The sequence below is a fragment of the Heloderma suspectum genome, chromosome 1 (assembly GCF_057233095.1).
Source record: "Heloderma suspectum isolate Gila_16-S chromosome 1, 16-S_ref, whole genome shotgun sequence".
NCBI lineage: Eukaryota > Metazoa > Chordata > Lepidosauria > Squamata > Helodermatidae > Heloderma > Heloderma suspectum.
In genome coordinates, this window is record NC_139458.1 from 70,237,269 (window position 1) to 70,251,893 (window position 14,625).

A 14,625-nucleotide genomic window follows, 5' to 3' on the forward strand; every position below is an offset into this window, starting at 1 on the left:
GAGCTGAGGTGGAATGGGAGAGGCTGCTGGGCCTCACGTGGAGCGCTGCTGCTCCTAACTACAGCTGGACGGCTTTTTTTTTAATCTGGGCGATGAGGGAGAAAGCTTCGCTGTTACGTCCGGTAAAAAAGGTGCCCCCCTCTCGCCCTGCCAATAGGACCCCCTTACGCACATTTCCTGCCTAAGCGCTGTGCATCCTTACGGCCGCGTGGCTTTCCCCTGGCTGGAGTAATGGGACAGCTGCAACCGTTTACTATATTCGTGGGCATAGCGTACGATTTCTACCACCATCGCTGTATACATTGGAAAGTTGGCAAGCGAGCCGTTGTTCAGCTGTCTTAAAGCGAGCGAGACAGGCTTTCTTCACACGGAGCTTTTACCCTGCGATTGAGATGGCTCCTTCACGGAAGTTTGCGGGCTCTTTACATGAGGCCGTGAACCTCCAGGGCGTCTCCTCCACTAAATGCCCTTTGTTCCGTTCTTAAGTAGATCGCAGATAGTGAGCCATCAAATTACCGCGTTGCGTTCCGCTAGAGTTCCCTCCAGAAAAAGAGGAAAAGCGGCAAAAAGAGAGCGAGTTCAGATTTAAATGCAATTAGTGACAACGTGTTCCTCGTTCGCTACCCTTCCTAAACAGAAACACAGATTTGGGATGTATTCTATTACTCCCAGCCACATTCAAATGTATATTAGGGTAGTAAAATGAAGACCTGTTGTGTGGCTGGCTACAGAAGAGGGAAAGTTAGTAATGCTTCTCTGTATTGTGGGACTTTTTTTATCACGATGGGACACATTTTTATCCTCCCAAAACCAGATAGTCATGTTGATTATTAGAAAAATGCCAGCATCCATATTATCCATGTTAGAATAATAGGTATTGTTGTTGTTCAGTTGTGTCCGACTCTTCGTGACCCCACTGTATACTCATAAGGGATATGATTTAGGTCATACCTGAATGGTTTAGTGGTTTTCCCTACATTCTTCAACTTAAGCTGAAATTTTGCAACAAGAAGCTCATGATCTGAGCCACAGTCAGCTCCAGGTCTCATTTTTACTGACTGTATAGAGCTTCTCCATCTTTGGCTGCAAAGGACATAATCAATCTGATTTCGATATTGACCATCTGGTGATGTCCATGTGTAGAGTCGCCTCTTGTGCTGTTGGAAAAGCATGTTTGCTATGATCAGCGTGTTCTCTTGGCAAAACTCTATTAGCCTTTGTCCTGCTTCATTTTGTACACCAAGGCCATGCTTGCCTGTTATCCCGGTGATTTCTTGACTTCCTACTTTAGCATTCCAGTCCCCTATGATGAAGAGGACATCTTTTTTTGGTGTTAGTTCTAGAAGGTGTTGTAGGTCTTCATAGAACCGATCAACCTCAGCTTCTTTGGCCTCAGTGGTTGGGGCATAGACTTGAATTACTGTGATGCTGAATGGTTTGCCTTGGATTCGTACTGAGATCATTCTATCGTTTTTGAGATTGTACCCCAGTACTGCTTTCCCCACCCTTTTGTTGACTATGAGTGCTACTCCCATTTCTTCTAAGGGATTCTTGCCCACAGTAGTAGATATGATGGTTACCTGAATTAAATTCGCACATTTTAGTTCGCTGATTCCCAAGATGTCGATGTTCAATCTTGCCATCTCATGTTTGACCCCCTCCAGCTTACCTTGATTCATTGATCTGACATTCCAGGTTCCTAAACAATATTGTTCTTTACAGCATCGGACTTTCTTTTCACCACCAGACACATCCACAGCTGAGTGTCCTTTTGGCTTTGGCCCAGCCGCTTCACTCTTTCTGGCGCTACTTGGAAATTTCCTCTGCTCTTCCCCAGTAGTATATTGGACACCTTCCGACCTGAGGGGCTCATCTTCCGGCGTCATCTCTTTTAGCCTTGTGATACGTTCCATGGGTTTTTCTTGGCAAGAATACTGGAGTGGGTTGCCATTTCCTTCTCCAGTGGACCACATTTTGTCAGAACTCTCCACCATGACCTGTCCGTCTTGGGTGGCCCTGCATGGCATAGCTTATGGCTTTACTGAGTTATGCAAGCCCCTTCGCCACAACAAGGCAGTGATCCATGAAGGGGATAGTAGGTATTGCACTAAAATTGATACTGGAGTTTTTTATCTCAATACTTTCCAGTGGCTGTAACAAACCACCCCAATAGAAATACCAATAGATTTCTTGAGATATTTTTTTGTCCCAGGCTGTTTTTGGAAGGACTATGTTGTACGTCCACATCTGTAATTCTGCAATGATAAGTGCATCTGAGGTTGAATTCTACCCCATGTAATTCAAAGAAAGCCTATTACAGCATTTCCTAATTTCTGATATCGGACATATATCAAGTAAGGCATCTATAACTTCTTTTTATTCTTAACATTTATGTCCTTTGCCAACTCACAAACAATCTACTTAAACTTATTTCAAGACAAACCTACTATTAATGAAAATACTTTTTTATCCATTACTTTATGTATCACTTGGTGTATTTTTCTTTTTGCATTTTATATCCTGAAAAACTATTAAATTAATCTTTATATACTGAAGCTCTTAAACTATGTTCTAACTGTTTTTGTAGGCAGATAAGCTCTTAAATGTGTTGAAGCAACACTTCTGTGAGCCAATAAAGGAAAATGGAAATATGGTAAGCACAAAAATGTTCTAACAAACTATTAATCTGTTTCTAAGAAAGGTACCCTCAAATTGAACAACTTCTGTGCTTTCCACAGAATGAAATGTACTTTGCCTCTGAAACACCTGTTAATGTGATGGCAATGAAGTGATTAGTTACTGGGCTTTCTTTATCAAATTTGTTCTCATGGCATAAACTATAAGCCAGTATGACCAAACAAGTTATTGGCTGCTACTAGCTGCAAAAATCTCATATTTCTTTACTGATGACTTCAAATAATTTGGAAACAGAAATAATATAGTCCCAGTTTCTTTTGTATAGGATATCAAAAGAGCCGCCTCCTCTTCTACAGATACAGAGGAGTGTGACAGCAGTCAAATTCCTGTAAACCTGTCCATGGTCACCAAAAGGCGTAGAAAACAGAAAGATAATAATGCTCAGAGGAATCCAAAAGGAAAAAATGTTAATGAAGAGAAAATAGAAGTTCATCCAGAAGTTGAGGTAATTTTATGTGCATCAGGCATTTGTTTTATAGATATTAGCTGTTGGTATCTTATGCTTTTTGCTTTTGATACTTTTCATATAAAACAATGTATATAAAACAGAATTATGTCATCACATAATAATCAAATGGATAAAGCATTAACAAGAGTTGTGTATTGTGTACTTTACAAAATATATGCCAAGAAAGTTAAATTTGCAACCTGTATAGATCATGCGATGCTGCCTAACTTTGCAACATTCTGTCTCTGTTGATCATCAGGAGGAGCAAAGGACTATGTAGGACACTGAATACTTTCCTCTTATCACTTGAATTCATGCTCTCATTCCCGTTATGTCCATGTATTTACAAGCTTAGTTAGCTTTAAGACTCCTTTTTTAAACACACTTAGAGCACAATCCTATGTAAGCTTAGAGAGAAGAAAAAGTCCTACAACTCCCAGCCTGCCCCAGCCAGCCATTGCTGGTTGAGGCTTGCTGGAAGTTGTAGGACATTTTTCTGTCTAAACCTGCATAGGATTGCAACCTTAGTAGCCTATTTAGAAAGCCCATTTAGCACAGTAGGATTTCTAAGTAAACATGCTCAGGTTTTCATTGCATGTGTAATTTCATTGCATGTGTAAAAACTTGATTTTTAAGAAATCAAAATGAAAGTTGAGATTCTCAGGAATACTTAATATTTCTCAGTACCCCTCTTCAGTTAATTGTTTACATATGAAGGACTGAGAATGAGGAAAACATGTGTTTACTTTGGCTACAATTTTATAGATGCTTAATTGAAAGTAAGCCTGACCGAACTAATAGGACTTACTTCTGAATATACATGCATAGGATTGCACTGTTAATATCTGGTGTGTGTACTTTATACTTCTATTAAAACCAAAAAACTCCATACTATACCTTTTGAGCTAAATACTAGTATCTTGCATGTCTTTAAATAGCCTTTGTCTTGTGATCTTTGGGCAGAACACAACAGGGTGCTTGTGCCTCTGCCGATTCTCTTGTGCCCTGCTGATTCCTGCCTGCAAGCAAGGCCCACCACTTGTGGTACAAAGATTTAACCCTTCTGGGAGCAACCAGAAACAAGCAAAAATGCTCATTTCTGGAATGGGACAGGTCAGCAGAGCTTGCAGAACTCCACTGACTTGTCCCAATCAAAAAACAAGCATTTCCACTTGGCTTCCTCTGAGTAGTCCTAAATCTCAGTTGTGCAAGTGTTGGGTCCTGTTTACCCAACAGAATCGGTAGAACCCACCACTTGCACAGCAGAATCATAAGCACCTCGTTGGATTCTGCCCATTGATTCTAAAATGTCGGAGAAATGCATGTGCTGTGACTCTTTAACTCTCATAATAGCTTAAGTTAAATCTATAAAAAATCTTCAGATGACTAGTGCAAGAATTGGGTTTCTTTTACTATTTTTCTGTAGCTAAAAAGCAAATCAAGAGTAGTGTTCTAACGCTGCGATCCTATACTCAGAAGTAAGTCCCACTGAGTACAATTGGGGCTTACTTCTAGGTAAGTGGATATAGGATTGCACCTGAATTCTATGTTTTACTAGTTCCTATGCGGATCAATAACATGTGACAGTGTTTTATATTTCTGCTTTCTGTATTAATCTTTCCTGTTTGTGTCCAATATTAAGGAGGGATATAAATATGAAAATATGATGGAAATGGGATGTTGTTCTGCAAATATATTTGACCCACATTTTTGAACTGCAGGTTCTGACAGAGCTGAAAGAAAGTAAAGAGACCCAGGATGCTGGAAATACACTGAATATAACCCAAAATGAATGCCTAACAAACAGCGGAATGGCAGGAAGCTGTGCAGAGAACTCTGCCATTCCAAGCCTACAAAATGAGAACAATTCTACTATACAAAAAACAGTTGAAAGTAACTTGAAACTTATAAGATGAATACTTGTTTTCTTGTGATTTGATAGTTCAGCATAAGAGTTTGCAACTTCAGTCTGTTGATTATAGCTAGGAAATTTGCTATCTGTATATTCATATTTAGTAAAAAGTTGGGATTCTCAGGAACTGAACAGTAGTTCAGAACCAGCAATATGTGGGGCAGCAGTGCCCAACAGTGCCCTACCTGGTAGTCTCATGCTTGTCTAACATGAAACAAGCTTTAACTTTGTAGCTGTGCAGTCTGCTGTGACTTCTCTTAAATATTCATGCAGTGCCACTATTTTATTTGGGGCGGGGAGGGGGTGGCGCAGAGACATTTAAGGCTGGACTGCTGTAAAGACAGACTCCTTGAACAGGAGTATGTCTCCCCTTGTATTTCCTGCATTTCCATTGGCATGCTCAAGTGGACTAACAATATTGTTCAGTCGTTAAGTCGTGTCAGACTCATCGTGACCCCACGGACCATAGCACGCCAGGCCTTCCTGTCCTCAGCTCTCTCCTTGAGTGTGCTCAAGTTCATATTCATCGCATCGGTGACACTATCTAGCCATCTCATTCTCTGCCGTCCCCTTCTCCTTTTGCCTTCAGTCTTTCCCAGCATCAGGGTCTTTTCCAGGGAGTTTTCTCTTCGCATTAGGTGGCCAAAATATTGGAGCTTCAGTATCTGTACTTCCAATGAGCAGTCAGGGTTGATTTCCTTTAGGATGGACTGATTTGACCTCCTTGCAGTCCAGGGGGCTCATAAGAGTCTTCTCCAGCACCACAGTTCAAAAGCATCCATTCTTTGGCGCTCAGCCTTCCTTATAGTCCAGCTCTCACAGCCATACGTTACTACTGGGAAAACCATAGCTTTGATTAGACGAACCTTTGTCGACAAGGTGATGTCTCTGCTTCTTACTATGCTGTCTAGGTTTGCCATAGCTTTCCTCCCAAGGAGCAAACGTCTTTTAATTTCATGGCTACACTTGCCATCTGCAGTGATCCTGGAGCCCAAGAAAATAAAATCTGTCACTGCTTCCATTTCTTCCCCTTCTATATGCCAGGAAGTGATGGGGCCAGATGCCATGACCTTAGTTTTTTTGAATGTTGAGTTTCAAACCAGCTTTTGCACTCTCCACTTTCACCCTCAACAAGAGGCTCTTTAGATCCTCTTCGCTTTCTGCCATTAGGGTGGTATCGTCTGCGTATCTGAGGTTGTTGATCATTCTCTCGGCAATCTTAATTCTGACCTCTGATTCATCCAACCCGGCGTTTCTCATGATGTACTGTGCATATAAATTAAATAAGTAGGGTGACAATATACAGCCTTGTCGTACTCCTTTCCCAATTTTGAACCAATCGGTTGTTCCATGTCCGGTTCTTCCTGTTGCTTCTTGACCCTCGTACAGGTTTCTCAGGAGACAGGTAAGGTGGTCTGGTACCCCCATCTCTTTCAGAATTTGCCACAGTTTGTTGTGATCCACACAATCAAAGGCTTTAGCGTAGTCAATGAAGCAGAAATAGACGTTTTTCTGGAATTCTCTTGCTTTCTCCATGATGCAGTGAAAGTTGGCGATTTGATCTCCAGTTCCTGTGCCTCTTCGAAACCCAGCTTGTACTTCCAGTAGTTCTCGATTCGCATACTGCTGAAGCCTAGCTTGTAGGATTTTGAGCATCACCTTGCTGGCATGTGAAATGAGCGCAATTGTGCGGTAGTTTGAACACTCTTTGGCGTTGCCCTTCTTTGGAATTGGAATGAAAACAGACCTTTTCCAGTCTTGTGGCCACTGTGGAGTGTTCCAAATCTGTTGGCATATTGAGTGCAGCACTTTAACAGCATCATCTTTTAGGATCTTAAATAGCTCAGCTGGAATACTGTCATCTCCACTAGCTTTGTTGTTACTAATGCTTCCTAAGGCCCACTTGACTTCACTCTCTAGGATGTCCAGCTCAAGTTCAGTGAGCGCACTATCATGGCTATCAGGGACATTCAGATCTTTCTTGTATAGTTCTTCTGTGTATTCTTTCCACCTCTTCTTAATCTCATCTGCTTCTGTGAGGTCCCTGCCTTCTTTGTCCTTTATCATGCCCATCTTTGCACAAAACGTTCCCTTGAGATCTCCGATTTTCTTGAAGAGATCTCTAGTCTTTCCCATTCTGTTGTTTTCCTTGATTTCTTTGCATTGTTAATTTAAGAAGGCTTTCTTGTCTCTCCTTGCTATCCTCTGGAACTCTGCATTCAGTTGGATATATCTTCCCCTTTCTCCCTTGCTTTTCGCTTCCCTTCTTTCGTCAGCTACTTGTAAAGCCGCATCAGACAGTCACTTGGCTTTCTTGCATTTCTTTTTCTTTGGGATGGATTGAGTTGCTGCCTCCTGAACAATGTTACAGACCTCCGTCCATAGTTCCTCAGGCACTCTGTCTATCAGGTCTAATCCCTTAAATCTATTCCTCATCTCCACTGTATATGCATAAGGGATATGATTTAGGTCATACCTGTATGGTTTAGTGGTTTTCCCTACGTTCTTCAATTTAAGCCGAAATTTTGCAAGAAGCAGCTCATGATCTGAGCCACAGTCAGCTCCAGGTCTTGTTTTTACTGACTGTATGGAGCTTCTCCATCTTTGGCTGCAAAGGACATAATCAATCTGATTTCGATATTGACCATCTGGTGATGTCCATGTGTAGAGTCGCCTCTTGCGCTGTTGGAAAAGAGTGTTTGCTATGATCAGCGTGTTCTCTTGGCAAAACTCTATTAGCCTTTGTCCTGCTTCATTTTGTACACCAAGGCCATGCTTGCCTGTTATCCCGGTGATTTCTTGACTTCCTACTTTGGCATTCCAGTCCCCTATGATGAAGAGGACATCTTTTTTTGGTGTTAGTTCTAGAAGGTGTTGTAGGTCTTCATAGAACCGATCAACCTCAGCTTCTTCGGCCTCAGTGGTTGGGGCATAGACTTGAATTACTGTGATGCTGAATGGTTTGCCTTGGATTCGTACTGAGATCATTCTATCGTTTTTGAGATTGTACCCCAGTACTGCTTTTCCCACCCTTTTGTTGACTATGAGTGCTACTCCCATTTCTTCTAAGGGATTCTTGCCCACAGTAGTAGATATGATGGTTACCTGAATTAAATTCGCACATTTTAGTTCGCTGATTCCCAAGATGTCGATGTTCAATCTTGCCATCTCATGTTTGACCCCCTCCAGCTTACCTTGATTCATTGATCTGACATTCCAGGTTCCTAAACAATATTGTTCTTTACAGCATCGGACTTTCTTTTCACCACCAGACACATCCACAGCTGAGTGTCCTTTTGGCTTTGGCCCAGCCGCTTCACTCTTTCTGGCGCTACTTGAAAATTTCCTCTGTTCTTCCCCAGTAGTATATTGGACACCTTCCGACCTGAGGGGCTCATCTTCCGGCGTCATCTCTTTTAGCCTTGTGATACGTTCCATGGGTTTTTCTTGGCAAGAATACTGGAGTGGGTTGCCATTTCCTTCTCCAGTGGACCACATTTTGTCAGAACTCTCCACCATGACCTGTCCGTCTTGGGTGGCCCTGCATGGCATAGCTTATGGCTTCACTGAGTTACGCAAGCCCCTTCGCCACAACAAGGCAGTGATCCATGGAGGGGCTAATGATATTACTGCTGCCCAAAACAGTAATCGAATCCTAGCATACGTAAGAATCATCTTAGGGAATACGATTCTTGATGGAAACTTGAGGAGTTGAATTTGGCCAGCTTAATTTCAGAGTTTTGAGAATTTTAAGCATGGTTTTGAAATTATGTAGTATTAATGTATTTCCCAGTAATGTTAAAGCTATGCCTCTGATCTGTCTGCATCAGATAAGACTCTTACGGATTCTCTCTCTGGAAAGAAACCTTGTTACACAAACAGCCTGTCCATATCTGCAAGAAAAAGGATAACTTCTACCACTCCAAGTAAGTTGCAGGCAAACTATACTAACAAAATCCATACATGAAATAGTAACTTGCTTGTACACAAATCATGGGCAATGGTTTAGAAATGGACAGTGGTATGCAGTTATCAATGCTCACTGTGTTTACCCGATTGCGCATTCTGATAGTTTGTTTTCTGACTCTGATTCCTTTAAAAAATGTGTGTAATATTTTTTCTGTGAAAAAATTATGCAGAAAAGCATGCTTCAGAAACACTGATAACACATCCAGCAACCCTGTTTTAATACTTAGGGAAAGGGCTGTTGTTCAGTTGTACAGCACATGCTTTACATGCAGAAGATCCCAAGTTCAATCCTCTGCATCTCCAGGTATGCTTGGAAAAATTCCTCCCTGAAACCCTGGAGAGCTGCTGCCAGTCAATGTTGACATATTGAGCTAGATGGATCAATTATCTGATGTCAGTATAAGACAGCTTCCTATATTGCCCCTATATAATACTTGAATCCAATGACAACTGAGAAATATCTTGTCTGATACCCTTGTACTTGCTGTTCTGTTTCTCACTCTGTGTAAAGGTTTTAACTGTTTCCCTAAGCTCTTTTCACGCAATTCTCTGGGCATGAAATTGTTGTGTACAAAAGATTCTAGCTGATAATGATTGATATAATATCTCTTGAAGGAAATTTGAAGGTTAGGTTGTAGGTTGCTATTGGAAAAATATGGAAATATATTTAGATCAGGGATAGGGAGCCTCTGGAGTGTAGGCTGGATACAGCCCACAGGGCCCACTGCCCCCTTCTCTCCCAGGCAGGGAATTCCACAGAAAATTTCTCTTCACCAGTTGCTGAGCAAAGATGAAATTTTCCATGCTTCTCTTTCCACTCACCCACCTGCCTGCATTTAGGCTTTTAAAAAGCTTCCATTGCTGCCACTGGAGGCTTTTATAAAGCCTAACTCCACTGTCCATTTTTGGGAGGGTCACTGCTGGGGAGAGGAATCCCACCCCTACCCTCGAAAAATCACCCCCTTCCGTACATTCCAGTCAGGCTTTTTTAAAGGGCTAAATGCGGGCAGGCAGGCGGCAGCATTTTCAGGACCAAGAGACTTGTCAGTCACATCAGGGGTCCACATGCCAGCAGTGGGGTGACTCCACCCACGTTGGGATGTGGACCTGAGATTCTTGCCCAGAGCAAATTTGGTCCTTTGGCTAAAAAAGCATCCCCATCTCTGTTTTAGAGAGTAGCGATTTTAAAAACACTTTTTGTGGGACTTGTATTCCATTTTGCTTGTTGCTTAATATGGACCACTTCATTTCCTCGTGTTGCATCTGTCATGTGGGAGGCCCTTTTAAGATGCTTGCTTGCTTAGAATAACCTTGGTTTCTTCCATATTCTGATGCTGCTGTAATTAATGTACAAATATTCCTAAGTTTTGCTATCTTTCAGAGCTGTCCAAGAAAATGATAGTATTCAGAGTCGATTCATCTGATTAAGTGTTTATTAATTGCCTCACTGCTAAAAACAAGTGGATGAGGTGATGCATAGACATACATACAAATGTTTAAAATACGTATACACCCTAGGAGTTAAAAATTTGTAGCTCCCTTGGATTATTCTCGCAGACTAATTGACTACGTAGTATATGATCTCATTTGGCTGGTCTTCCTGCTTTTTTCAATTTTGTTATTTGATGACAGGATGTTTTGCCCTCTGTCTCTTCCCTCCCTGCCCTCCCCCTTTAGGGGCAAGGTAGTTTTTCAGTAGCCCTGTAGTGATAGTTGAAAGACAAAGGGGCTACTTCAGCTGGCTCCACTGGAAGCTGGATTGAGCAGCTTTCAGGCAGTTCTATCTTTTCAGCTTTCGATACCATCAACCATGGTATCCTTCTGGATAGGTTGTCTGGGTTGGAAGTTGGAGGCACTGCTCTGCAGTGGTTCCACTCCTACTTGGATGGCCAATTCCAGAAGGTGGTGCTGGGGGATTATTGCTCTGTACCATGGCAATTGTGCCATGGGGTCCCACAGGGCTCTATTTTATCCCCTATGCTGTTTAACATCTACATGAAACCGCTGGGGGAGGTTATCCGGAGGTGTGGGCTGAGGTGCCATCAATATGTGGATGACACCCAGCTCTACCTCTCTTTTTCATCAAACCCAGGTGAGGCCGTGGCTGTTCTGAATCAGTGCCTGGGCACGGTAATGGACTGGATGAGGGCCAATAAACTGAAACTCAATCCAGACAAGGCGGAGGTACTGTTAGTGGGTGGTTCGTCTGCCCGGCTAGGTGATATTCAACCTGTTCTGGAGGGGGTTGCACTCCCCCTAAAGGATCGCATTTGTAGTTTGGGGGTGCTCTTGGATCCAGAACTGTCACTTGAGGCACAGGTGAACTCAGTGGCACGGAGCACCTTTTATCAGCTTAGGCTGGTATACCAACTATGCCCTTATCTGGACAGAGATAGCCTAGCTACAGTTATCCATGCTCTGATAACTTCTCGTCTGGATTACTGCAATGTATTATACATGGGGCTGCCTTTGAAAACGGTCCGGAAACTTCAGCTGGTCCAAAATAGGGCAGCAAGATTGTTAACAGGGACTGGCCTGCGAGCTCATATTACACCGGTACATATTACACCGGTACTTTTCCAGCTGCACTGCCTGCCGGTCCATTTCTGGGCCCGATTCAAAGTGCTGGTATTAACATTTAGCTTGGGGCCAGGTTACCTGAAGGATCGCCTCCTCCCATATGTGCCTGCCCGGACCTTAAGATCATCATCAGCGGCCCTTGTCTGTGAGCCCCTGCCAAAGGAAGTGAGGCGGGTGGCTACTAGGAGGAGGGCTTTTTCTGCTGTGGCACCCTGGCTCTGGAATGAGCTCCCTAGTGAGGTTCACTTGGCACCTACATTGTATTCCTTTCGGTACCAGGTGAAGACCTTTTTATTTTCCCAGGCATTTTAGATTTTTAGCTTTGCTGTTTTAAATCTGTATTTTAAATTCCTGCACTGCTGCTAGGTTTTATTGTGGTTGTATTGTTATATTGGGTTTTAATGTTCTATATATTTTTAAATTGTTTTATTGTGTGCCATTTGGTTTTAATTTTTGTGAACCGCCCAGAGAGCTTCGGCTATTGGGCGGTATAGAAATGAAACAAATAAATAAATAAATTTTTGTCTCCACTCAGGGCAAGAAGGTCCTTAAGTAAAAGGCTTAACTTGTTTCTCTAAGTATATTTGTCAAGTACTTTAATATTTTGGGGATAAGATCAGCTACAAGATGTTGATAATGGTAGTGCTATAGCGTATATACCAGGTGACCCAAAAGTTAGTATACAGTTGTTTAGAATGTTGATAAGAGGGGGAGAGAATGTGTGAGTAGAACATGTGTGGGTGGAGTCAGAATGACAGTTGGGAAGAGTGAGTGACAATTAAATCATTAAGTGTAGAGAGTGAGGCCCTTAAGTAGGTATACAGTTGTTTAGTTTTTTAGTTTTTTTTAACTGATACTGTGAATGATGGCAGCGAACTTGAGTCAAGAAGAAAGAACGTGGATTCTAAAGCCGTACTGGAAGACTGAAAATGCCGAGCGGGTGCACACAGCGTGGCCAGAAGCATCTGACACTCCTCCACCAACACGCCTGACAATTTATCGTCTTAGAGATAAATTTGAAGCAATAGGTGCAGTGGCTAATGCACCAAAATCTGGACGTCCTAGGACGTCTGAGACAGAGGAAAATGAGATGAGAGTTGCTCTGACTTTTGTGAACCGTCCAAAAAAGTCCACACGACGTGCGTCTAAGCAGCAATCCATACCTAGAACGTCCTTGCAATGCTTAATGCGTAAATTGAAGCCCTACCGTCCAAGACTGTTACATGGTCTTCTGGAGGACAACCCAGACCGTCAGTTGCAATTCTGTGAGATGATGCGTAACCAAATCTCTAACGAACCAGACCTTCTTGATAAGATCATCTGGTCAGATGAGGCTTCTTTCAAGTTGTCAGGCCATGTGAACAGGCATACCTGTGTGTATTGGGCAGGTGAAAATCCTCATTTGACTATCACATCTCAACTGAACCAGCCAGGCTGTGTAACTGAACCACAGTGTGGGGTGTGCTGTCCAGCGAAGGTGTTGTAGGACCAATTTTCTTCGATACAACTGTGGATAGTAACAATTACCTAAACATGTTATGCGACGTGGTAGTGCCACAACTCAGAACCAGGGCTAACTTCGCCGAACTGCTCCTTCAACAAGAATGGGTACCTCCTCATTATGCTTTTGCAGTAAGGGACTATCTTGACAACGCCTTCCCACAGCATTGGATCAGAAAACGTGGCAGCATTGAATGGCCTCCACGTTCACCTGACGTAACACCACTGAACTTCTTTGGGGGGGGGCGTAGTAAAGAATAAGGTTTTTGGGAGAAATCCCCGGACAGTCGATGAATTAAAAGAGTTCATCTTGGAAGCATGTATGGACATTGATGCGGACCAGAATTTGTGTTGTACTGTGTGTCACAGTGTTCTGGACAGGTTTGAGGAATGTTGCAACGTTGATGGAATACATTTCAAGCACTTACGAGATTAAACAGTGTTAAACAAATGTAAATGTAGTAAACACCGTAACAAAATGCAAATAAACTATACTGCATACCTACTTTGGGGCCACTCTGTATTCTCTGTTTACTCTAACGAACTAAAGATACAGACTTTCCAGTCTCTATCATGTTGCATTTGCTGTTGAAAAGTTGTCTTTCTAAGCACAAACCTGTGCATGTTTACTCAGAATAAGTCCCACTGTATTTAACAGGGCTTACACCTATATCAGTGTGCACAGGACTGCGGTCTTAATCTGCAGGCTGTTATTGATACTTTATTGATACTTTTTACTGCATGCTCATCACTTCTGCTTTTCTAAACAACCTAGGAACTTGTTCCTGGGTTGTTATGTCTGAACCCAGAAACTTGGTTTAACTCTGGGTTGTTAAACCCCTAAATAACCAATAGTAAACCATGGATTAACTTTGAATTGTTTAACCCCTAAACAACCCAGAGTTTCCAGTTTGGGACATAATGATAACAATGGGGCATTCCTGCATTGTTTAGGAAAGTGGGTGAGCTGACAGCAATGGCATGCTCGCTCACTTCCATGCACTAACAAGCAACTCACAGTTTATTAACCATTGATTGTTTGATCACGCAAACTGAGTCAGTGTCCCAAATGTTACAGCCACTTATGACAGCCATGCTGAAATGTAAAGGGAAAATAACTTATCATTCTTGATCTTTCGCTAAGAAATACTAGTCTAATATCAAATTCAGTAACAGAATTACTATACTGTGCCCTTATAATTTTATTGAGATTTGTGAAACTAAAAACAATAGATGTCAGGGCCAGCATTTAATATGGTCACAGAAGCAGGAACCTTTTATGCAAGTACTGAAAGGAATGAGATCCTACTGCTAAAGAATGGGAGAATAAATTACATGAGTATGCAATTGTGGTAAAATTAACACCCTACATAAGAACTAAAGGAGGAAGATAAGGACAATAACAATGTAACATTTAATGAAAACTGAGGTCTGTTAAATTATGCAAACAGCAAGGCACACTCCATTTATTTCTTTGTGTGTCCAAAAGTAAAAACTTTTTTCAACAGCTAACAAACAG

The 14,625-nt window shown here is 42.1% G+C and overlaps 1 protein-coding gene across 5 annotated transcripts in view; it reads left to right on the forward strand.

Moving 5' to 3' along the window:
* Window positions 1–14,625, forward strand: part of NUSAP1 (nucleolar and spindle associated protein 1) — a 34,895-nt gene that overhangs the window by 5,284 nt on the left and 14,986 nt on the right. For 3 of the 5 annotated variants that reach the window (XM_084845910.1, XM_084845882.1, XM_084845901.1), the window contains exons 2-5: window positions 2,588–2,653; window positions 2,963–3,142; window positions 4,867–5,038; window positions 8,888–8,983. In XM_084845910.1, the coding sequence (XP_084702036.1) occupies window positions 2,651–2,653; window positions 2,963–3,142; window positions 4,867–5,038; window positions 8,888–8,983 (451 nt within the window). In that variant the 5' untranslated portion in view covers window positions 2,588–2,650. Of the gene's footprint in view, window positions 1–2,587; window positions 2,654–2,962; window positions 3,143–4,866; window positions 5,039–8,887; window positions 8,984–12,478; window positions 13,613–14,625 lie in introns of those variants that run through there. The other 2 variants (XM_084845918.1, XM_084845892.1) reach the window with 2 other exon arrangements.